The sequence below is a fragment of the Osmerus mordax genome, chromosome 8 (genome assembly GCF_038355195.1).
Source record: "Osmerus mordax isolate fOsmMor3 chromosome 8, fOsmMor3.pri, whole genome shotgun sequence".
NCBI classification, from domain to species: domain Eukaryota; kingdom Metazoa; phylum Chordata; class Actinopteri; order Osmeriformes; family Osmeridae; genus Osmerus; species Osmerus mordax.
In genome coordinates this window covers 2,321,876-2,346,443 of record NC_090057.1, presented here as the reverse complement: position 1 = coordinate 2,346,443, position 24,568 = coordinate 2,321,876, and the positions used below count along the sequence as shown (strand labels likewise).

The 24,568-nt window shown below is 54.1% G+C and overlaps 1 protein-coding gene across 1 annotated transcript; it reads right to left on the bottom strand.

The window, feature by feature from the left end:
* Positions 1-1,045: 1,045 nt before the first annotated feature.
* Positions 1,046-24,485, bottom strand: rev3l (REV3 like, DNA directed polymerase zeta catalytic subunit; the record flags this gene model as incomplete). Its single annotated transcript, XM_067241291.1, is given in 27 exon segments — positions 1,046-1,551; positions 1,785-2,000; positions 2,740-2,986; positions 4,660-4,850; positions 5,023-5,160; positions 5,437-5,551; positions 6,046-6,155; positions 6,356-6,562; positions 6,907-7,015; positions 7,268-7,512; positions 8,186-8,327; positions 8,533-8,651; positions 8,774-8,892; positions 9,329-9,444; positions 10,185-10,296; positions 10,443-10,635; positions 11,754-11,879; positions 12,126-12,211; positions 12,575-13,434; positions 13,886-17,762; positions 17,907-18,049; positions 18,326-18,560; positions 18,789-18,917; positions 19,779-19,921; positions 22,895-22,979; positions 23,199-23,303; positions 24,409-24,485. Coding segments are annotated over 27 exon segments (8,386 nt in total), but the record flags the coding sequence as incomplete, so codon positions are not given.
* Positions 24,486-24,568: the final 83 nt, after the last annotated feature.

The following is a 24,568-nucleotide window of genomic DNA, read 5'->3' as shown; positions in this document are numbered from 1 at the left end:
TATTATATCAATCTCAAACCTTCACCCACAGAAATGTCCATTAAAAACAAACAAAAAACAATTCCTTCATCTATTTTACATTTGTACAAATACACATATCCTGTTTACAGTTGAGTGAGAAATAGTAAGTGATTAGATTTTGGGTAACAGTGTTAGAAGAAACTAAAACTGAAAGATGTATACAAAACAATATGCACAATGAAATAAAATATATCCTTGCCATAAATTATCACACAGTATTGCAACAGTCCCAGAAGTGAAAACTAAAATGAATCCTCTGCATCTTCTCTCTAATGGCTGCTGTCGATGCCGTAGGATGAAAGGACTCTTCTGCCTCAACAGACAGAAATACAATCAAGGCTGAAACAAACCAATCTAGAAATGTATGGCACCCTGAAACAGAATGCATTAGGACAACTTGATTTCAACTCTCCACTGCTCATACACAGGGAGAACTCTGCTGTACAGTCACTATTTACAAAAGAGTGTATTTGATATAAAAAAAGAAATCGAGTCAATCAGTGGTTCGTTTCATCCAGAATTGCTAGGATCTCATCAAACGACATTCAGACTTTCAAGTCTTGCGTTTTTAGAAACTGCTACAGCGCAGTCTTAGTATTTGATCAGGCTGCAGATAATGGCAGATGACACAGACAAGACGACCTCCACACACATCATCTGAAGACATCAGCTTCACTCAAAACCAATAGCAGCTAATGAAGACGGCAGTGAATGAGAACTAAAACACCAACCCTTGGAGGAGGCCCCCCAGAGGAGCCCCCACACAGGGGAGGCCCCCACACAGGGGAGCCCCCACACAGGGGAGGCCCTCACACAGGGGAGGCCCCACACAAGGGAGGCCCCCACAGAGGAGGCCCACACACAGAGGAGGCCCCACACAGGGGAGGCCCCACACAGGGGAGGCCCACACAGGGGAGGCCCCCACACAGGGGAGCCCCCACACAGGGGAGGCCCCCACACAGGGGAGGCCCCACACAAGGGAGGCCCCCACACAAGGGAGGCCCCCACACAAGGGAGGCCCCACACAAGGGAGGCCCCCACACAAGGGAGGCCCCCACACAAGGGAGGCCCCCACAGAGGAGGCCCACACACAGAGGAGGCCCCACACAGGGGAGCCCCCACACAGGGGAGGCCCACACAGGGGAGGGGAGGCCCCCCAGGGGAGGCCCCCACACAGAGGAGGCCCACACAGGGGAGGGGAGGCCCAAACAGCCAGTCTGGACACGCAGGAATATTTGTAGAATAAACAATGACCAACAACAGGACCGAATGAAAACACAACAGGGTTCAATCAAAGCGCCGACACGCTAACAGAAACCCCACGCTAACACTGAGCTTAGCGAGGCAGCGTTTAGCACCAGGGCGGCGCCGCGCGGCGCCAGGGGCTGTTCAGAACTGCTCCAGGAGCTGGCGGAGGTAGGGGGCCTTGGACAGCTGTCGGTTGACCCGAGACAGCTTGTAGAGAACGGGACAGTCCAGGGAGGCGCACGGAACCTTTCTCTCTGCACTGCCACTGCAGTTACGACAGATCTGGAGACACATACAGACGCTAGTTGGCTTTAGCAAGCGGTGGAAATACAATATACAGATACACACACACACACAGACTGTAACAATTTATTTGCAATCTGTACTCGGGCTGCCCTCGGACAAAACTGAAACACGAAGCCAGAGGTATAAAAAGGTGCCTGTGGGGAGTGCCAGCATTCCCATCAGTGCTGACCTCATTACAGCCCCCCTCTCTGTCCCCCAGTGTCCCTCACCTTCAGCAGCTGGTCCTGCTGGCTCTCCCACAGCCGCATGTCCTGGTGGAGGGTGATAGCGACGCGGTGAGGCTGGCCCCGGCAGCGGGCGCACACACCCAGCTGGGTGAGCTGGTCACACACAGGGCAGTGCAGCGTGGTGAAGTAGTGAGAGATGGTGCCCTTCCTCCCCGCCTCGTCCCCTACACACACTGTGGAGCAGGAGGCCTTCTGGACCTGGAGACACACACACACACACACACACACAGGACACACACACACAGGACACACACACACCCACAGGACACACACACACACAGGACACACACACACAGGAAACACACTTCCATCAGGCAAAGGCAGTTGTGTGAGGCTTTCCTAAAAATGACCACCAGGTGGCAACTGCACCACATCACAAAGACCTGGTTATGTGTCTAACAATGACTACTACCACCGCAACTGGAGATGGTTCTGATTTGATTCCTAATGTGCAGCCATGGATTTTCCCCTCCCCTATATGTTTCTGTCTTGTACAAAAAATCTGGACAAAGCAGTTTAGATTTTCATCTCGGCTCCCTACTGACTGATAAAATCAGTAACGTGAGGCTCAGAAGGGGCAGGGTGCATCCGATATCAGATCTCTCATTCCCACAAGAAATAAACAAATCGCTTCATCAGTCTTTCAAGACAACCACCAGTGATAACCGATGGTTCTGTGTTGGGAAGGAGGTGTCCCTCCCTCCTCCCTCCCCCCTCCTCCCCGAGGCCTCCCCCTGGGCAGCTCCGTGGTGGTAAGGAGGGTAGGTGTCCCTCCCTCCTCCCCGCTCCCCGAGGCCTCCCGCTGGGCAGCTCCGTGGTGGTAAGGAGGGTAGGTGTCCCTCCCTCCTCCCCGCTCCCCGAGGCCTCACCTTGGGCAGCTCCGTGGTGGTAAGGAGGGTAGGTGTCCCTCCCTCCTCCCCGCTCCCCGAGGCCTCACCTTGGGCAGCTCCTGGTACCAGCTGGGCACGTCCACGCCGATGAGCTGGAAGATGCGGGCCAGCGGGGGCAGGATCTGCTTGGTGATGTAGTAGGTGGCGTTGAGGCGCAGGCTGCTGTCCTGCAGCACCTCCAGGGGGCGCCGGACCAGTTGGATGAGGGGCACGCCCGGCGTCCCGTACACCACCACGTAGGGAACCCTCTCTCCCACACGCGGCTCCAGACGCCGGTCGTATGCCATCATACGCCTGGGGGAGGGAGGTAAGGGGGGAGGGAGGGAGGGGAGGGGGGTAAGGGGGGAGGGAGGGAGAGGCCAAAATTCATAAATTTTCAATCCTGTTTTTCTCAACTGTATTCCAATACGCAAAAACCTACACGCATCACCAGTATGTGTATTGTGTGCTGTTTGTGTGCCTACAAACGCAAAAACAAAACAAAATAAACCTTTATTTAAATGTGCACACATGACCGTAATAAATTGTCATATTTCTCAGGAATCATGCCGAATATTGGGGCCCCTTTTAACCATGTCTTTGAAATCTGATTTCTCCACTCATTAGGGAATGGGTTGCTAGGCAACTGTCTCAGGTACAGTGTACACAGAGCAGGCTGTAGTAGAGCAGACAGGCAACGGGCATTGTGGGGAATCAGTGAGTGGTACTACACAGCACACTGCCAGTGGAGGGGGAGGTCTAGCACACACACAGCCACATTACACAGACACACACCTGGGAACACACACACAAAACAGCCACAACAAAGAAACACACACAGAAAACAGCCACACCAAAGACACACAGTGAAAAACACACACACAAAGACCAAGCAAAAGAGACACCCACACACAAAAAAAGGTGGACAAAAGAATAATAATAATAACAAATATATATATATATATATAATATAACGCACACACGCACACCAGTGCTGGTGTCTGGAGGAAGGTCTGGAGGGGGAGCTGGAGGGGGAGCTGGAAGGGGAGCTGGAGGGGGAGCTGGAAGGGGAGCTGGAGGGGGAGCTGGAGGGGGAGCTGGAAGGGGAGCTGGAGGGGGAGCTGGAGGGGGAGCTGGAAGGGGAGCTGGAGGGGGAGCTGGGGGGGGAGCTGGAAGGGGAGCTGGAAGGGGAGCTGGAAGGGGAGCTGGAAGGGGAGCTGGAGGGGGAGCTGGAAGGGGAGCTGGAAGAGGAGCTGGAGGGGGAGCTGGAAGGGGAGCTGGAAGGGGAGCTGGAAGGGGAGCTGGAAGAGGAGCTGGAAGGGGAGCTGGAAGGGGAGCTGGAAGGGGAGCTGGAAGGGGAGCTGGAAGGGGAGCTGGAGGGGGAGCTGGAAGGGGAGCTGGAAGGGGAGCTGGAAGAGGAGCTGGAAGGGGAGCTGGAGGGGGAGCTGGAAGGGGAGCTGGAAGGGGAGCTGGAAGGGGAACTGGAAGGGGAGCTGGAGGGGGGAGCTGGAAGGGGAGCTGGAAGGGGAGCTGGAAGAGGAGCTGGAAGGGGAGCTGGAGGGGGAGCTGGAAGGGGAGCTGGAAGGGGAGCTGGAGGGGGAGCTGGAAGGGGAGCTGGAAGGGGAGCTGGAGGGGGAGCTGGAGGGGGAGCTGGAAGGGGAGCTGGAGGGGGAGCTGGAGGGGGAGCTGGAAGGGGAGCTGGAGGGGGAGCTGGAAGGGGAGCTGGAAGGGGAGCTGGAAGGGGAGCTGGAAGGGGAGCTGGAGGGGGGAGCTGGAAGGGGAGCTGGAAGGGGAGCTGGAGGGGGAGCTGGAAGGGGAGCTGGAAGGGGAGCTGGAAGGGGAGCTGGAAGGGGAGCTGGAGGGGGGAGCTGGAAGGGGAGCTGGAGGGGGGAGCTGGAAGGGGAGTTGGATTGGGGAGCTGGAAGGGGAGCTGGAAGGGGAGTTGGATTGGGGAGCTGGAAGGGGAGCTGGAAGGGGAGTTGGCTTACCTGCTGAGCTCCAGAGCAGGGACGCAGGCCCCAGGCCGGTACGAGCCACTGCCCCTGTACTCCTTAGCGAAGGTGAGGTCCTGCATGCTGGCCCCGCCCTCCAGCACCTTCACACACTGACGCTGTACGTACTGCTTCACCTGGCTCACGTCCCGCGTCTCAAACAGCAGCTTGATGGAGCGCTCCAGGATCTAGACGGGCGGAAGGGTCGGGGGGGGGACAAAGGTCACACTAGGACACGGGGGCGAAGGGGTTTCCGCCTCCCGTCTAGACGGTTACGGAAGATCGGGTTTCCCCCGCTTCCCTCTGATCGCCGTGGGAACAGGAGCCTGAGCGCAGGGCTGCTGGGCGGGAGGGCGTTACCTTGGAAACGGCCGGACATCCGTCTCGCCGCACGGTTTCGATGCCCTTGGCGTCGAACACGGGGTCCTTCTGGTCCAGAGTCTCGTACATGTAGCCCACGTAGCGCTTCTTAGTCTGCAGCACACAGGGCAGGTACACCTGGGGGGAGGAGGGGGAGTAGGGAGTAAGACTGCAGCGCTTATCAATCTTTTTCAGACTGGCCTCCATTGAAAAAAGGAAAAGACACACATCCACACACACACACACGGGCACAAGTGTGCATTCCGTCAAGTACACACACACACACACACTTTAAATGTCAACGTGATCTGATCCACACGGTGAACAATGGAGCGTGTGTGTGTCCTGAATAGGACACACTTCCCTCCGCTGGTCCACCCCAGTGAGGCTGTCTCCCTGCACACAGCTCACTACCTTCTCAAACTTCAGCTTGACCGGCTTGGGGTTGGTGGCAGTCACAGCCTCGGCGATCTCGTTCCCGATCCTGAAGGCTTGCTCTTTGGTGGCTCCTTTAAGCAGGACAAACATGCTGGGGAGGAACCAGAGCAGAGGTCAGGGGGAGATGGTGAGCAGAGGTCAGGGGGAGATGGTGAGCAGAGGTCAGGGGGAGATGGTGAGCGGAGGTCAGGAGGAGATGGTGAGCGGAGGTCAGGAGGAGATGGTGAGCGGAGGTCAGGAGGAGATGGTGAGCAGAGGTCAGGGGGAGATGGTGAGCGGAGGTCAGGGGGAGATGGTGAGCAGAGGTCAGGGGGAGATGGTGAGCGGAGGTCAGGAGGAGATGGTGAGCAGAGGTCAGGGGGAGATGGTGAGCGGAGGTCAGGGGGAGATGGTGAGCAGAGGTCAGGGGGAGATGGTGAGCAGAGGTCAGGGGGAGATGGTGAGCAGAGGTCAGGGGGAGATGGTGAGCGGAGGTCAGGGGGAGATGGTGAGCAGAGGTCAGGGGGAGATGGTGAGCAGAGGTCAGGGGGAGATGGCGAGCAGAGGTGGGCCACCTCGTCTCAGGGCGAGCATCACGCTCCCTACCTGTCAGTGTCCCCGTACACAACGTGAGCTCCCCATTTCTTGGTGTCGTTCACCATCTTGATGGCTCTCTCCAGAGTCTCCCGGGCTTTGTGGACGATGCTGTCCCCGACCTGAGAGACACGCAGCATGACAACACGGCAGAGGCTCCACACAAGGACTGAAGATGGAGATGTTGACTCATGGCAGATAGGGTGGGTGGGATGTTTCCTGTGTCAGATCTCACCCTCGGTCCAAGATCCCTCACCTCCACCCCCCAGGACCTCACCTCCACCCCCCCAGGTCCCCTCACCTCCACCCCCCAGGACCTCACCTCCACGCTGGGCATGCGTCCAGAGTAGTTGGCGGCGGTGTAGCCGAAGGTGACGTTGGCGATGAGCTTGAGGCCCAGCTGCCTGGCGTGCAGAAGCCTGAGCAGGGCCTTGTCCTGGCGGTGGGTCTTCATGGCTTGTTTCACCATGATCCGCGTGTTCAGAATCTCCTCCAGCATACTGGGCACCACCCCCTTACGCACCGACGGCTACACACAGACACATTTACATTTAGTCATTTAGCAGACGCTCTTATCCAGAGCGACTTACAGTAAGTAAAGGGACATTCTCCCCGAGGCATGTAGGGTGAAGTGCCTCGCCCAAGGACACAACGTCATTTGACACGGCCGGGAACCGAACTGGCAACCTTCAGATTACTAACTCGATTCCCTCACCGCTCAGCCACCTGACTCCCACACACACACACACATTGAACACAGACACACACAATATAACAACATTTACTTCCAAATCAGGAGTTGTAAGACGGCGACCTTGATTTGAAATCAGGAGGCAGCTTGCGTGAGGACAGGAAGCCAAGCGGCAGCTGTACCTTGACGAAGGCGATGCCGTTGGGGGAGAGGGTGATGTCGTTGCGTAGCTGGTACAGCAGCTCAGGAGGAACCCTCAGGGAGGTGCAGCCAAACTTAAACTCATCCGACCTGGAACAGCGACACCAGGGTTAGCCTCGCACCCACGTACTCAACAGACAGACGTGTGTGTGTGAGAGAGTGTGAGAGAGAGTGTGAGATAGTGTGTGTGTGTGAGAGAGAGAGACAGTGTGTGTGTGTGTGTGTGTGTGTGAGAGAGAGTGTGTGAGAGAGTGTGAGATAGAGTGTGTGAGAGAGAGAGAGAGTGCGTGTGTGTGTGTGAGAGTGTGTGTGTGTGTGTGAGAGAGAGACAGCAGTCCTTACGTTTGCAGACTCTCCACGTGGCCCAGGCAGGTGGAGTAGCAGTAGTTGTAGGCGATGACGATGGAGGGGTAGAGAGACTGGAAGTCCAGCACCACCACAGAGTTGCTGTAGAAGCGGGACTGGGGCTCCATCACCAGGGGGATGCACTGCGGCGCCCTCTGCTGGGCGCGCTGCTGCACGCTGGGCGTCACCGCGATGTAGTTCATGGGCTTGGCCAAGCGCAGCATCATGGACTCTACACGGTACTGCAGGGGAGGGGGGGAGAAAGAGAGAGGGGGGGGGGAAGAAAGAGAGAGAGAGAGAGAGGAGTGTTAAATTAGCGGATCAACTCTTGTTCTTGGCTCACTGATTTCTCATGGATTCATTCCTGCTCCCTGACAACACCAGAGCCTCACAGCATGGCAGAGGTCGACAGTACAAACATCACTTCCCAGTCTTGGGTAACAGGCTGTTGCTGCAACATGCCCCGGCATGCCCTAGCATGCCCGCGGTTCAGTCTCTGCTGTTGACCCGAGACACTAAGATTTCTCTAAGCCACCACATGGGGGGGGGGGGGGGGTAGAGGTGAAACAACACAATCAGAACATCTCCACCAGCAGAACCTAGCCATGACCCCAAACTGACCCCCAAGCTGACCCAGAACTGGGTTGCGGGGACTTTCACCCCTTACTGTCTCCAGACCCTGGACATCTATTCACATTTATTCATTTAGCAGACGCTTTTATCCATATTCAGCCTGACAAATAGACACAATCATCTCTTATCAAGAGCAAACACACACGAGAACATACTAACAAGTATCCCATGACTAGTTCTGTTGATTAGTGAATAACCCAAGTACACAGGAAAGTCCATTTCTTCCCCAGTCCTGCACCCCTGACGACTGCCCCGTCCCCCTGAGGCCTGGGGGGTCCTGACCTGAGATCCTCTGGTCAGCACATGGTAGAACTGGATCCCAAACACCCTGGCCAGCTCGCTGGTCCTGCCGATGATGTCCTGCTGCTGGAGGAGCTGCATGGTGCTGCACACACGGCTTATGTAGTGATCCACCACCTTCCACCTGCAGGGATGAAGGAATGAATGAATCAATGAATGCCTTTATTGTTATTGCACATAACAACAAAATTCAATTGCACTTCTTCTGGTGGTGGTGACACATAGTATGACAGGACAATATAGTAAAACATGAATTAATTAAAAGGTTGGATGCGAAGTGTTTGTTTTTGATATATATATTATTATTTTTGGATGAAGACTCTGCTTACCTGTGCAGGTCAGTGATGTGGTCGAACCAGTCGGACAGGGTTCTGGAGCTGTAGAGGGGGAAGCGCTGGTGCAGCACATGAAAGGCCACGTTCTCGAAACTGTAGTTGTTCAACGTCGCCTGAGGAAAACGCGAGGAGAACACAGAGCAATGACTTCTCCTGTTGGGCACTTGCCCCCGTGAAAAGACCCCATCCATGAAGAGAAGGAAGAGAGGGATTGGGTTTTCTAACAGACAGATACCTCGGTCTTCATGACCCTCCACAGGTTGAGGGTGATGCGTCCGATGATGTGGATCTCTGACATGGTGTCGGAGCCATACTCGTCCTTGTCTGCTGAGAAGCGGTTGTCCTTGGAGTCTCCTGAGGAAACCAGACCACCATTATGTCATTATATCAAGCCGCCAGGCGTAGGCGACAGCAACGATTTACTCACAAATGCCCACCCAGCAGCCAATTACTCACACACACACACATTCTTGACCTCAATGTTACGGTTGGATACAGACTGGCACAGCAGGGTGAGGGTGTTGATAAAAAAAACATAACTTTTCTGCTTTAAAACTTATTCTGTTACTCAATGTTAATTCAATAAACCTCCTTCGCACTGTCAGGCACCATCACACTCAATTATTTTAGCTAAATGTTGAAGACATAAGCAGCTGTGCGCTTGATAAACAGGAGCAGTCTGCCTTCTGCTCACCTCACAACCACACAAAAAAAGACAAAGACAAAGAAAGAAGAATCGGAAAAAAATCACACACAAAAAACACGTCAGCCAGGTTAAGTGTCACTCTACCTGGGACCCGGGAGAGCTGTTGGCAGAGGTCCACGCCCAGGGCCGATGCTCGCTGGAGGAGGTATCCCCAGGAGCGCATCTGAACCTCATAACCCAGCAGGATGTCCGGGTCGTACCTGGTGTGGAGGCAGAAACATTTACATTACATTTAGATTTAGTCATTTAGCAGACGCTCTTATCCAGAGCGACTTACAGTAAGTACAGGGACATTCCCCTGAGGCAAGTAGGGTGAAGTGCCTTGCCCAAGGACACAACGTCAGTTGGCATGACCGGGAATCGAACTGGCAACCTTCGGATTACTAGCCCGACTCCCTCACCGCTCAGCCACCTGACACCCCATCAGAAACCCCATCAGCATGGAGATCAACACATCAAGGTGCTTCTATGGGGTCTCACTATGCTACAGGGTCTCACTATGCTACAGGGTCTCACTATGCTACAGGCTTAGACTAACCTAACCCTAACCCTAACTTTAATGTCCTCAAAGAAAAAATGTGTTGTACAGCACAGAATATATAGACATACATTAGAAACTCATAAAAGTGACAAAACAACAACATTACAAGTATCTTAATATTATCTATAGCAGCTATTAAGGCTTTCAAGACTGGTGACACAAATGGAACAGAGTTATTGGGTTAAAATTGGATAACTGCAAGTGTAGTGTGTGAATTATGTTTGACAATATCACATCTGAGGAGTCATACAAATGTTGCCTATGTAAAAAAAATGAACAGCACATTATCAGGGGGCACAGTGTTTCACAAAGAAGTCTTTGTAAGACAGCAGACAGGAGTGCTAATCACTTGTTTCAGATGCATCGGGATCAAGGACATCTCCATAAAGGGACACATACTTCCTGATTACAGTGACAACTTCCTGGAGCAGCTGTTTCTCATCCAAGGCATAGATGACCTGCAGCCCTGAAACGCCAGATCTGACCAGTAGGGGCGCTGTTTCTCTGCGACCTGTGAGGGATCACAAGGATAAAAAGATCCCTCATTCTCTCCAATCGAAAGGGTGATGGATACATGAGCACTGCTGACTCTTAAAATGTCTGACAACGTAGCATTTTACACTTCCTGAGACATGACAGGAAGGAGAGAGCCCTTACCTGGACCGACACCCTGACAGTTCCTGTCCAGCACTATGGCTCCAGTCAGCTGGGTCTTGTCTGAGTGAGGCAGTGGAGCGTCAGAGCTGAGGCAGTAGAATAAGGCACATATGGGGTCAAACTCAGGGTCGGGTTCCAGGTCCCTCCGAGACCGCGCATGAAGCTCCATGCTCATCAGAGTCAGATGCTGAACCTGAAGAGAAAAAACGAGGAGGTCTCCGTCAAGGTTTCAAGGGACTCCCAGTACACTGTAGAGAGTGTGTGTGCGTGTGTGTTTGCAGACTGCACAGCCAGTGGGGTAGTGTGAACCAGAGGGGCTCTTCACCAGTGGGGTAGTGTGAACCAGAGGGGCTCCTCACCAGTGGGGTAGTGTGAACCAGAGGGGCTCCTCACCAGTGGGGTAGTGTGAATCAGAGGGGCTCCTCACCAGTGGGGTAGTGTGAACCAGAGGGGCTCTTCACCAGTGGGGTAGTGTGAACCAGAGGGGCTCCTCACCAGTGGGGTAGTGTGAACCAGAGGGGCTCCTCACCAGTGGGGTAGTGTGAACCAGAGGGGCTCCTCACCAGTGGGGTAGTGTGAACCAGAGGGGCTCCTCACCAGTGGGGTAGTGTGAACCAGAGGGGCTCCTCACCAGTGGGGTAGTGTGAACCAGAGGGGCTCCTCACCAGTGGGGTAGTGTGAACCAGAGGGGCTCCTCACCAGTGGGGTAGTGTGAACCAGAGGGGCTCCTCACCAGTGGGGTAGTGTGAACCAGAGGGGCTCCTCACCAGTGGGGTAGTGTGAACCAGAGGGGCTCCTCACCAGTGGGGTAGTGTGAACCAGAGGGGCTCCTCACCAGTGGGGTAGTGTGAACCAGAGGGGCTCCTCACCAGTGGGGTAGTGTGAACCAGAGGGGCTCCTCACCAGTGGGGTAGTGTGAACCAGAGGGGCTCTTCACCAGTGGGGTAGTGTGAACCAGAGGGGCTCCTCACCAGTGGGGTAGTGTGAACCAGAGGGGCTCCTCACCAGTGGGGTAGTGTGAACCAGAGGGGCTCCTCACCAGTGGGGTAGTGTGAACCAGAGGGGCTCCTCACCAGTGGGGTAGTGTGAACCAGAGGGGCTCCTCACCAGTGGGGTAGTGTGAACCAGAGGGGCTCCTCACCAGTGGGGTAGTGTGAACCAGAGGGGCTCCTCACCAGTGGGGTAGTGTGAACCAGAGGGGCTCCTCACCAGTGGGGTAGTGTGAACCAGAGGGGCTCCTCACCAGTGGGGTAGTGTGAACCAGAGGGGCTCCTCACCAGTGGGGTAGTGTGAACCAGAGGGGCTCCTCACCTCATGCAGGGCCTTTGCCTGCTGGAGATTCTGCATGCTGACTTTGAAACCGTACGAGTTGTTGATGCTCGGGCCTTCGATTTGAGAGTTATCCTTCCTTGGAACGTTCAAAGCACCAAATTGGTTCTGAGGAGCACATGGAATCGAAAGGCTTTTTAAACAGGATGGTAAAAAACAAGAAAACTTCACAGGTAGATAGAGAACCGGCATTTTTTCCTCAGCCTTTCGGTGTCAATATCTTAGTATCTGATTCGTATTCTGGGGCTGTGCCCAACATTCCTGGCCAGGGTACACTGGGTTTAAGGCAGCTGTCTGGTTAAGTTAAGAGCTGTGTACGAGCAGGTGAGGTATTCCCTGTGTGTTCTGGCTGACCTTGATCTGGGTGGTCAACAGCACCCTTCTCAGGGCGTCCGTGTCCCTCCCTCTCCTCTGCTGCTGCTGGAACGAGCGCGCTGCGTCTGTGGAACAACATATCAAACCCCCCAAATAACAATCAGAGGGGAAGCTGTGGTGGAACGATGCACAATCTGCAAGGACAAAACAATTGCGCACCAGGGACATTTCCATATTAAAACTAATTCAATAAATGACTGTGACAGATTCAAGTATCCCTGGCTCGCTTGATTAGCCAATTATGCAGCTTTTAATGGTGGGCCATAAAAAATTTCACACTTTGAGGTAAGAAAGTTTCGTTTGAAAGAGGCTCGTGGCAGTCTGAGCGGATGCTCGCTATCGCTAATGTAATTAGCCACGGGCCAGCGATAGACGGGCGGAAGGGGAACGATTCAAATTTAAATTCAGGGGATGAAGACCTGGCTTACCGTCCGTCACGGGGGTGCTGCAGACCGGCTGTGAGCTGCTTCTGCATCTCCTCAGGACCGGGGTGCTGTGGAGCAGGCCGGGGCTTGTCCGTCCCCCCTCCCTGCTCAGGGGCAAGGGAGAGGGGCTGAGGAACTGCCTCTCCTCCTCCCTGACAGGGGACAGAGGCTCCGGCCCAGGGCCCCTCCTCTCCTCCACGGCGCAACCCGAGGGGCTGGGCTGTTCTGTCTGTTGCCATGGAGGCAGGTCGGGAGAGTCAGGGGAGACAGCTTGACCGTAGCGCTCCTCCTCTCCAGGGTCCTGAAGAGCGAGGTCCTGAGCACCAGGGTCTGTCACAGGCTCGGACCCCACGGGGCTGTCCTGAGTCTCAGCCTCCTCGACAGGAGACACGTGAAGGGACACACCTCCCCTCTCGCTACGAGTCCTCGCGAGCCTCTCCGACCCTTCCTCTTTTCTCAGGTCCGGTTCACGGCGAGCGGCGGGTTCGGTCCGGGTTGACGTCTCCTCTCCAGCCCCCTCCGTCCTCCTCCCCTCCCGGGTGTCTCTCCTCCCCTTCTGCAGGTGTTCGTACTGCCTCCTGGCCTGCAGCCAGAGCTCCACCCGCTCTCGACTGGGCGCGCTCCTGCAGGGCAGAAGGACGACCTTCTGGTCTCCAGCCGAGGTCGACGGGCCAGGCTGAGCCACGCCTCCCTCAGCTGTCTCGAAGGCCTCGGCCCCAAACGCGTGTGAGGAGCCTGGGTGGGTCATGGCAGAGAAGGCCGTCTTCCAGAACTGCAGCCCCTCCTGGGACAGGTCCCCGTTAAACTCGGGCAGGTCCTTGGCCAGTCTCGTCTCCACCGTCAGCTTCCGTCCTCCTACCTCCCTGCACAAGACAACCGTACGTGTTGGATCTCAGGACGTTTTACATGACTGTGCCTCATTCGTCAGGGACAGTTATCTAAATATATACTGAAACATAAGATGCTATTTCTCTGAGCCACATAGTAACAGTAGGAGGGTCTGCAGATTTCCATTACAATGCCTGTCTTTGCTGGTATTGGGGCAGGATCTTTATAAATCATATGTTCAAGGTCAATATCTGAATCGTCCCCCCATCAAATAAATCAGAATTAAATGGAATATTAATCCCAGTAATTTTATTGATAACCTGTAGTACATTTTCCCAATATTTACGTTTTCTGAACGTCCACAACATATGAATAATGTACCAACCTCTATTTTACACAAATATATTGACATAAAAAAAAATACTTAGACACTAAATTCCTGGTTTCATTCATATACACTGCACGTGTGTCAGTGTGCGGTCCTACCTGGGTTTCCCTGGGGCATCCGAGGGGTCACTGCAGAAGGGCTCCTGGAAGGTGGCCTCAGACATCTCCAGGTCCTGGAGGGTGGAGAGGATCTCCTCCCGGCTTGGGGGCGACATGAGGGGCTTGAGTATATTGGCTCCCACCCCCCCCCTGAGAGGCTGGCTGGCCCTGACCTGGGACAGAGAACTGACGGACCGGGGAGAGCTACTGGGGGTGGTGGACGCATCGTTCCCCTCCAGCCCGTCTCCGGTTGGAGAGCCCTCGTGGTCCGCGAACGAGGCAGAGCTTAAAGGCAGAGGTAAGACAGGCTCGAAGGCAGAAAAGAGCAGCTCTTTTCTCTCACAGTGAAAGCCTTGAAAGTGGCTGAGGCCGTGGACCTTCCCCAGGGAGGATCCCCACTCCCTGCTCCTCAAGATCCTCTCTGACTCCAGGAAAGAGAGATGATTGGACGCGGACTCCCCGTTTTCCGGCCTGTCAAAGAGATCGGGACTGAGAGGCCCTGCCCTGTGCCAATCCGAACCTCTCTGGAGCTCCTCCCCTTGGCCAAACAGCCTATCAGGTCTCTTCTCAAACCCCAGCACCAAGGCAGGAACCGCCTCCTGAGTTACATCACTCAAAAACTTCTGAGGCAGGTTTTTGTCGGTCAGAACAAACTGGCTGCCCATGTACAGGCTGGAGAACTCCGTCTGCCCAATGGTATTGATGTCAAAATTGTAGTTGTGAGGGAGCTCCGGGGATAAACTGTCCTCTATCGAGTAGCAGCTGTCCAGACCTGGATCTGACAGAAACACCGGGCTATCATCAGACAGGCTGGGCTCTTGCTTCACTGGCAGTTCTGGCTGAGAGAACTTCCCCTTCCTGGTCCGGGGCTTCTTCTCCTTGGGAGTTGTAGTCTTAGGTGCCCTGGGTTTCCGGGGGGTGTTGGAGGGGGCTCGTCTCGATTTGGCTGGCTTGGCTGATGGGGCTTGTGCTGTACCAGGAGGTGATGTGGCGGTGGAGCCGGTCTCCGTGCCAACCTGCCGTGATGGTAGCTGCTGACCCTGTTGCCTCTTCTGTAGGAGTTTCTTCAGGACAGCTAGTCCAGACTGGCTCTCAGCCTGAGGTAGCCCCTCCCCATTCTTAGTACCTGTATCGGGGTAGTCGGGTTTGGAGAAGCCCTCACCGTCCCTATCCATGGGTCCAGGTATGGACGTCACCTGAGTGAGATTACCTTCCTCCACAGTGGCCTCGGCCTTCACAACAGAATGTTGGGAGCCAGCTAGGGAGTTGACCTCAGCATTCCGCTCCAGGTCTGGCTGTGACCGGGGTCTGAAGGCATAGCTCTGACTGACCTCCATGATAGATGTCTCACAGTCCTCAGCCTTTGGCTCAACTGACTTGGACAAGCTGTTTTGGGGGTGTCTAGCGGTGCCGGCTGGCTGCTGGTACGAAGGGAGGGTGTCTGAGGAGGACCCTGAGGGAAAGATCTCATCCTCGGAGAAGAGAACCTGGGAACTGTCGCAGCTCTTGTTTGCCGAGGGGGTTTCACACTCCACTACCTGCTTCTTCTTCCTAGACCTCCTGGGTCTTGTGCAAGCAGTGGAGACAGTGGCACCATCACTTGCGCTGTTCCCTTCAACCGCTTCCGGCTCTTTCTTCCTCCTCCTGGTAGCCGCGCCACTTCCTTTCCTTCTCATGCTCTCATTTTTAGCCTGTTCACCCTCTGGAAGCTTATTAGCAGACTTGGACCTCCTTTTCGGGCTTGTGGCTAGATTTCGAAGGCGGCCCGTCCGACTTTGGTTCCGCGCACCTCGACCTAAGGACTGCGTGGGGGGTTCCTGACAGGTGGAACTGAGACATGGGTCGTTGAAGGGGTTAATGAGTTGATCCGAGGACATGGAGTCCATGAAGGGGTCGCTAGGTGACCAACACCGTGGAGGGGTGGAGTCTGCAGGGCTGGGGGATCTCTCTGACAGGTATCCCAGCTCCACCATCACATCCTTGTAGTCCGTGTCATGGTCATCCGCTAGCTCAAAGTAAAATGGCTTCGGAGGAGGGAGAGAGGGCCGAATTTGGGCTCTAGCGCCTTTAGTCCTTTTTAGCCTCTCACCCCGCCTGACTTTAACTTTCTGTGGGCTGCAGAAGGTTCCGGGTTTCTTAGGTGCTGGGCACACCTTAGCTTTTCGCTTGGGCTGTTTTTTTGCTTTTGGCTCTTTGGGGTCTTTGGGGGGGAACTTGACAGCCGAGGACTCTGGGACCATGGGCCAGAAGTTCTTGAGGGGGGCCAGTTTGCTGTACTGCTGAAGTCTATCAGGTGTCAGCACCACCCTCTGCTCCTCAGCACTCACTTTGGCCATCTTTACCAGCATGTTCTTCTGACCTTTGAACCGGTTGATGATGATGTACTTGATGATGATCGGAGGCTCCTTTCGGGCCATCTTCCGCCGTTTCTGATACTTGAGCTCCTGGCCGTTAAGAACGTAGCTGTCCCTCAGTCCGTGTCGGAGGGAGAGCGTGTGTTTATACTTGAAATCTCCTGAGTGTTCTCCGTCCTCACCATCGTAGCTCATCTTGCGTTTGGCCCTCAGGGTGTATTTACTGCCAGGCAGCCCTGAAACCTTGGTGCAAATCTTCACAGGTAGTGGGGCTAATCTGTTAATCTCCACTGTGGCTTCAATGGGACCAGAAGGGACTGAGGCTGGTAAAGGTACTGGGGAAGGGACAGGTGGTTCTGGCAGTGGGTCTAAGGATTTAGTCTCTGGTTTCTCTTCGGTATCCATATTCTCTTCAGTGAGGGACTTCCCTGGAAGAGGCTTCTCTCCTGGCTTCTCCTCTGCAACGTTACTTTCTTCTGCGCCTGGCTTCTCACTGTCTGTGTTCATCGGACCAGCTGGTGTAACAACACCGAATGCCGTGCATTCTCGGCTCTCCAAAGCTGGGTTCTCCGCGGCATTCACCTTCGTCTTCAAGGCTGCAGATTTCCGCCTCCCAAGCCTGGACCGGCGCGGTTCTGCCAGCTCCGGCTTGCTGCAGGAATCCGCTACCTTGCTCCCTGCCGCCGCCTTCTTATTGGGCCTGGTGAGGCAGTTGGAGAGGATGACACTCGGGAAGAACTTGTAGTGAGCCTCCTGCTGGGCTACGATGGTCCTCTCTGTCTTGTTCTCCTGGTAGTCCTCATACCTGATCTTCAGCTCCCCCACGTCCCCCTCCTCGTCCCCCTGACCCATCTCCCCTTCCTGGGGGTCCATCAGCTCCTCGTCCTCCATGGCGCAGGGGGATGGGGTGATGTTCCTCAGGATGGGGCTTTTGCAGCCCTTCTGACTCAGCTCCGGGTCCGCTTTGGACGGGCAGTTCCTGAGCTCCGAGTAGCACAGGGAGAAGCTGCGATGGTTCTGCAGGATGGACAGGCGGTTCTTCTCTACGTTCTTGATGCTGCCGTACTTCTTCCTGCTCTGGGTGATCTTGCCGTTGCCGAACGGAAAGCCGTCGAGGTCGGACTCGTCCAAAGCGATGGTCTTCTTCTCGTAGGTGTAGAGGGGCCGCACGTCCATCTTGTCCATGCAGGTCGGAGACACCTCGGCCTGGCTGACCAGGTTGCAGGGGATGGGGTGTTTTACTGGCTGGATGTAGGGAATCTCTTTATTCACTTTAAACCCCGTGGAGCACTCGTTGGCGTCCAGACTGAGGGAGCTCTTGGAGAGGAAGTGTTTGTCTGCTGGTTCCTCTGTGTCCAGGGACAGGGCCTGCCTGTGCTCGGGGTGTTTACACTCCAGAAGGATATTGGCTGAGGAGGGGGGCTCCAGGTGGACTGTCTCCCCAGGAAAGGGCTTCCTCTTGCCCAGGAGCTTGTCGGTGACGGTCAGGGAGGTCCTTGAGTCTTTGTCCGTTAGTGAAGAGTCTGGGGGGCAAAACGGAAGAGATGAAAACTACGTCAATACCAACGACGGCACCAAAGCGATAAACAAACATCTTATCTCGCCCATTCCAGGAAGAAGCTCGTGCCAACAGCGAGGCTAAACTACGTTCCGGGAGAATGACTCACCGCTGTTTTCATCAGCAGCCCCATCCACTTGAGGGATGGACAGGTTGGCAAAGACAGAGTTGTTTCCGCTCCACTCCATCTCCTCGTCTGAGGAGGCTGGCGGCTCGTCACTGAAGCTTTCCTCCGTGTCCTTCACACTGCCTCTGTTGGTGGGGAGCGGGAGGCCGGTGACAGAGACAGCGATTGAACAATGAGGCAGAGCTTTAAACAATGCATGATCACGGCTCAGCGATTGACCTTCATCTACCTGCTGCAGGTCTGTGTAGACTCAGTAGAGAGACAATGACATTGGACAAATGAGAACATGTTTACTACACTCCAGGAAACACACAGATGAATGAGCAGAAAGAAGAAAACTAACACTGATATAGTGACCTGGGTGGTGGTTGACAACAGATGAACAGAAACTCAAAACGAACCTTGTTCTAGATGGCTGTTCCGGAAGGTCGCAGTCCCATCTTTGTGACATCACCATACTGAGTTCCGCCTCTTCCCTGTCCAGCTCAGGCTCCGCCTCCTCCTCGTCGCTGTTGTAGTGACAGGCTCCACCTCCCTGCAGCAGTGATTGGGAGTTCTGCCTCATGGGCGTCGCCCTGTACCCATCATCCTCCAGGCCGGCCAGCAGGTCAACCATCGCATGGTCTTGGCTGCTGTCTGGAGCACAAACACACAGACTGCTTTGATGTAGAAAACCATACGACACCTTTACATTTCACACACTGTATATATAATTACATCAAAGAACAAGATTGAGAATTTAAAAATAAAATTGGTTTGATTTGGTTTGAAATGGCTTGATTGAGCCATGTTGATTTAAAAACAGGCATGGAATTCGTATTGTAAGCATGCCGAGAGCGGTTCTGCATGACGTGTCTTGGTTACCTAGAATGGGCGAGTGCGTGGACCTCTGGGAGAGAGGGAGGAAGGTCTGACTGCTCTCCAGCAGGCTGAGGATGGCCTCCTCGTCCACGATCGCATCCTCTGAGCTTCTGTTACTGCACCTCACGGAGCCTGAAGGGCAGAGTAACACTGGAGCCAGGCCACACACCACACAACAAGTCGGTATCCGTGTGTGTGTGTACTGTATGCGTGCGTGTGTGTGTACTGTATGCGTGCGTGTGTGTGTACTGTATGCGTGCGTGTGTGTGTGTACTGTATGCGTGCGTGCGTGTGTGTGTGTACTGTATGCGTGCGTGCGTGTGTGTGTGTACTGTATGCGTGTGTGTGTGTACTGTATGTGTGTGTGTGTACTGTATGTGTGTGTGTGTGTGTACTGTATGTGTGTGTGTGGGTGTACTGTGTGTGTGTACTGTATGTGTGTGTGTGTGTGTGTGTGTACTGTGTGTGTACTGTGTGTGTGTGTGTACTGTATGTGTGTGTGTGTGTGTACTGTATGTGTGTACTGTGTGTGTGTGTGTGTACTGTGTGTGTGTGTGTGTGTGTGTACTGTATGTGTGTGTGTGTGTGTGTACTGTGTGTGTGTGTACTGTATGTGTGTGTGTGTGTACTGTGTGTGTGTGTGTACTGTATGTGTGTACTGTATGTGTGTGTGTGTGTACTGTGTGTGTGTGTGTGTGTACTGTGTGTGTGTGTGTGTGTGTACTGTGTGTGTGTGTGTGTACTGTATGTGTGTGCACGCATGTTAAGGCACCGCTGTCCCTGGCATTTCCAATGGTCCTGTGAGACAATTGTCAGTCTGAGCTGGCTGATTAGGCTAATGTAGTCCCCAGCAGCGTGTTACACTTAATATTCAGACTCGGTAGGAGCGGTGGGGGGGGGGTTACAACGGATGTCAGTATCACTGTGTGCCTTTGTCTGCCTGCTACAGAGCTGAAACTGGAGGAGGCCTGCCAGGGCTGGAGTGTCCCTCACCTGTCTGGGAGCCTTGGTGCACCTCCACCATGTTGGCAGGGGTGCAGCGCAGCCCCTCCCGTGTGGGGATGTCCGGGTGCAGAGACAGGTCGGCGGGGAAAGACTCCTGTTCTTCCGGGTCATCAGCAGGTCCTGGCTGAGTCCTGGTTAAAGAGGCAGGAAACAGCAGCTCCGTGTGAGCCTCTGGTAGCTGTGATACATGCGATGGCCAGGGTTATCATCAGTCATAGACAGGGCCCCTGCGATTGCCAGGGTTATCATCAGTCATAGACAGGGCCCCTGCGATTGCCAGGGTTATCATCAGTCATAGACAGGGCCCCTGTGATTGCCAGGGTTATCATCAGTTATAGACAGGGCCCCTGCGATGGCCAGGGTTATCATCAGTCATAGACAGGGTCCCTGTGATTGCCAGGGTTATCATCAGTTATAGACAGGGCCCCTGCGATTGCCAGGGTTATCATCAGTCATAGACAGGGCCCCTGTGATTGCCAGGGTTATCATCAGAGTCATAGACAGGGCCCCTGTGATTGCCAGGGTTATCATCAGAGTCATAGACAGGGCCCCTGCGATTGCCAGGGTTATCATCAGAGTCATAGACAGGGCCCCTGCGATTGCCAGGGTTATCATCAGTCATAGACAGGGCCCCTGTGATTGCCAGGGTTATCATCAGTCATAGACAGGGCCCCTGTGATTGCCAGGTTTATCATCAGAGTCATAGACAGGGCCCCTGTGATTGCCAGGGTTATCATCAGAGTCATAGACAGGGCCCCTGTGATTGCCAGGGTTATCATCAGTCATAGACAGGGCCCCTGTGATTGCCAGGTTTATCATCAGAGTCATAGACAGGGCCCCTGTGATTGCCAGGGTTATCATCAGTTATAGACGGGATCCATGTGAACTACCGCTGAAGCAGCCATGTTTTATAAGTGCCCCGTACTGTCTTAATCAGGAGAGAAGGAGAGATTGAGTCTGCCTGCTTGTGTGTGTGTGGGTAGGCATACATCAAGTGAGTGTGTATGTGTACACTGTATATAGTAAACACATGTGTTTGTTTATATGTGTGTGTGTGGCCTGGAGTGAGTGCCTTAATGGGTGTGCCTGTGTGCTGTGGAGTGTGTGTGGCGTGCAATTAGTGCTTGTTGTGTAGTATGTGTGTGTGTGTGTGTGTGTGTGTGTGTGTGGGCAGATAGGGGTATGAATGGAAAGCTGGCAGCCAGCCAGCCAGCCAGTCTTGGTCCCTCTCCAAATGCCTCTCAGCTTCAGGCTGCCTATCAGCCTATCAGCCTCACACATCCACACTCCGCACGGCCCTGCATCGCCTAGCAACTCCTAAATATCGCAATACACACTTGCTGGCTGCACGGTTGCAGGGAGCCGGGCTGGAGGGAGCTGAGTGCTTCCATCTCAGGCACCAGGCTTATTCGTATTCAAAGAGAATGTCTTATTCGTGGGGAGCAGCTCCAGAGACAAGGCTGTGCGCGCTCGTCTCGTTTCGTGTTAATTAGTCTCGTTGCTAATGACTTTAGTGACTACAGCAGGGGGCCCCAGCAGGTGCCAGGAGATTCCTGCAGCAATTAACACATTTCACCACAGACTCCGCCCCCCTCCACTGGCTCTACATGGCTACTGTGCTGTGTACAGTAGCAATCACTGGAACACAGCATGTGGCTTGTGTGGGTGGGGTGTGTGTGCGTGTGTGCGTGCGCGTCCAAAGCTGAGACAGAGAAAGTGCATCCGAAAGAGAGAGGGAGTGAGTGGACAGTGTGTGTGTGTGTGTGTGTGTGTGAGTGTACAGTGTGTGTGTGTGTGTGTGAGTGAGTGTACAGTGTGTGTGTGTGTGTGTGTGAGTGAGTGTACAGTGTGTGTGTGTGTGTGTGTGTGTGTGTGTGTGTGTGTGTGTGAGTGAGTGAGTGAGTGTACAGTGTGTGTGTGTGTGTGTGTGTGAGTGAGTGTACAGTGTGTGTGTGTGTGTGTGAGTGTACAGTGTGTGTGTGTGTGTGTGTGTGAGTGAGTGTACAGTGTGTGTGTGTGTGTGTGTGAGTGTACAGTGTGTGTGTGTGTGTGTGTGTGTGTGTGTGTGTGTGTGTGTCAGTCAGCATGAGTACGTTCTTGTTATGAGCGAGAGACAAGCCCGTCTGTGAGCCAGACACAGAGTAGTAGGAGACATGTTTGTGTGGCACAGCCCAAACCCTGTCACGTGAGGAGACAGCTTCCTCTGCCAAGACCAAACCACTCCCCCTGCTCTCCCCCTGCTCTCCCCCCCTGCTCTCCCCCCCTGCTCTCCCCCCTGCTCTCCCCCCTGCTCTCCCCCTGCTCTCCCCCTTGCTCTCCCCCCTGCTCTCCCCCTGCTCTCCCCTTGCTCTCCCCCTTGCTCTCCCCCTTGCTCTCCCCCTGGCCCCGCTACGTTCTGCTGTTTATGATAGAGCTGTCTCTGCTTTCCTCCCTGCTTACTGCCGCTCCGCTATCAAGCTCTGTGAATAGGAGCCATCTGGGTCTGATGTAACGGCATGCACCGAGCCAACTGTACTTTATTTATAACAGGAAATACTTGCTGCTCAGCAAGGAAGGGGAGCATGTTGAGCACCCGGACACAGGAGGACAGGACGGTGACCCCCTTTATCCCACAAGCCCCCTCCCCCTCCCCCTCCCCCTCCCTCTCCCTCCCTCCCTCCCTCCCTCTCTCCCTCTCTCCCTCTCTCCCTCTCTCTCTGTGAAACACTGTTGAGACAAACCAGGAAGAGGCATGACACAGATGTTCTCCAGTAAAACATGGGGAAAGTGAGGACACACGAATGGCCTTTATGTCATTTAACGTGACAAGAGCGAGAAAAATCCAGCTGTGGCTTCTCTCCCTGTGGTACTTAGATGTGGTCTTCCAAGTCCACAGCTCGTCTAGCTAACGCGATTGGAAAACACCACATGTTTATCTTCCAAAGAGTTTCCTCCCCAAAAATGCACCCACCCCCACTCTTCCAACACTACTTAACCAACCACATGGCTTCACTCACGCAAAATGAAGCAATGGTCTGACTTTTCAGCAACTGTGGGAAAATCTGCATTGAGAAATCGTTCCCCTTAAGATTCCAATCAGAACGAGAGATAAAGCTTCTACTTACACATTAAACTCGTTCTCCTTCAGAATCTCCTTGAGTCTCCTCATGAAGATTCTCTCGCTCTCCGAGGATACGACAAACCCACGATCTGGAAGATCATGAAACAAAAACCCTCTTTGATGCGGGTCGACACACAGGGAAAAAACCAGAGCTGAAACATGCCCGCTCCACAACCACATACACAGCATCTCTGCCAGAGATCAGACAGATTCACGTTTATGAGGCTGGCAGAGGCTATGCGGGTGTCCAGCGTCACACACACTGGCTGGACGTGCCCGTCCGGGATGTCAGTGTGTTGGTCGCTCACCTTGGGACTGGGGCGTTTCTATCTGGGACACCTGGTTCATCTCTCTCCTCCTCTGCTTCTCATCCTCCCAGATGGCGTGCAGGCCAGGGTTTCTGCCAATCTGATCTACACACACACACACACACGTTCAGTTCAGCACAGCATGTACTCCGCAGTTTTGCCCCCCCCCCCCCCCCCCCCCCCCACCTGTCTTCACCTCCACACTGTGGTGGAGCCAGGAGAAGTCTTTATTACGACAGCAGACACAGTGATGCCCAGGCACTCAGCATGGACTTGTGCAATCATCCCTCCTCTGGTCCCTTACAACACCATGTTTATGGTATGGCCGTTTCTGGGGAGATGGAAAATCTAGCTAAAAGCAACTGCAGCCCTCCCTGGTATGCCCTCCTCCGGTCCTCAACACAGATAAAAGCAGGATGACAGGGAGAGTGGTCCTGGCCTGAAACACCACACTTAATCAGAAACATACCCTGTAGCACTCGCTGTTTGGTTTTGCTGTGTCATTGTATTAAATATGCATGTGAACTAGCAGGGAGGCTTTGAAAAAGGCAGCTTCCATGCAAAATAGAGACATCAGAAGGACAGGGCTGAGATTCTACTGGCAGATGCATAATCATAGAGGTCCAGGATGGCTCTGCTTTGACAGATTGTGTTGATTTAGTTGATTTAGTTCCAGGCTTTTATTTTAATCTGCTCAAACTCTTTGATCCTGACTATTCTGTTTCTCTGTCTCCCCCTCTTTCTGCTTCTTAACATAAAAGAGACAGAGAGAGAGAAACAGAGACAGAGAGAAAGAGAGAGAGAGGGAGACAGAGACAGAGAGAGGGAGACAGACAGACAGACAGACAGAGAGCGAGACAGAGAGAATGAGAGAGAGACAGATATAGAGAGAGACAGAGACAGAGAGAGGGAGACAGACCGACAGACAGAGAGCGAGACAGAGAGAATGAGAGAGAGACAGAGATACAGAGGGAGACAGACAGAGAGAGAGCGAGACAGAGAGACAGAGAGATACAGAGAGAATGAGAGAGAGACAGAGAGAGGGAGACAGACAGACAGAGAGCGAGACAGAGAGAGACAGAGAGAATGAGAGAGAGACAGAGATAGAGACGGAGACAGACAGAGAGAGACAGACAGAGAGACACAGAGAGCGAGAGGAGATTGAATGAAGCCAGATCCAGGAGGATCCTCTCCTCTCCGTCCTCCTTACTCTCCAGCTCCAGGCGGTTGAGGACGTCTGCTGCGACAGCATCCACCTCCAGCTCACAGGTGCTCTGCTTCTCCACCCTCCTCCAGGACCATGGAGCTGCAGCACGGACACACAGGGACCACAAGAGACAGAAGAAGAAGAAGGAGAAAAGACAGGAAGT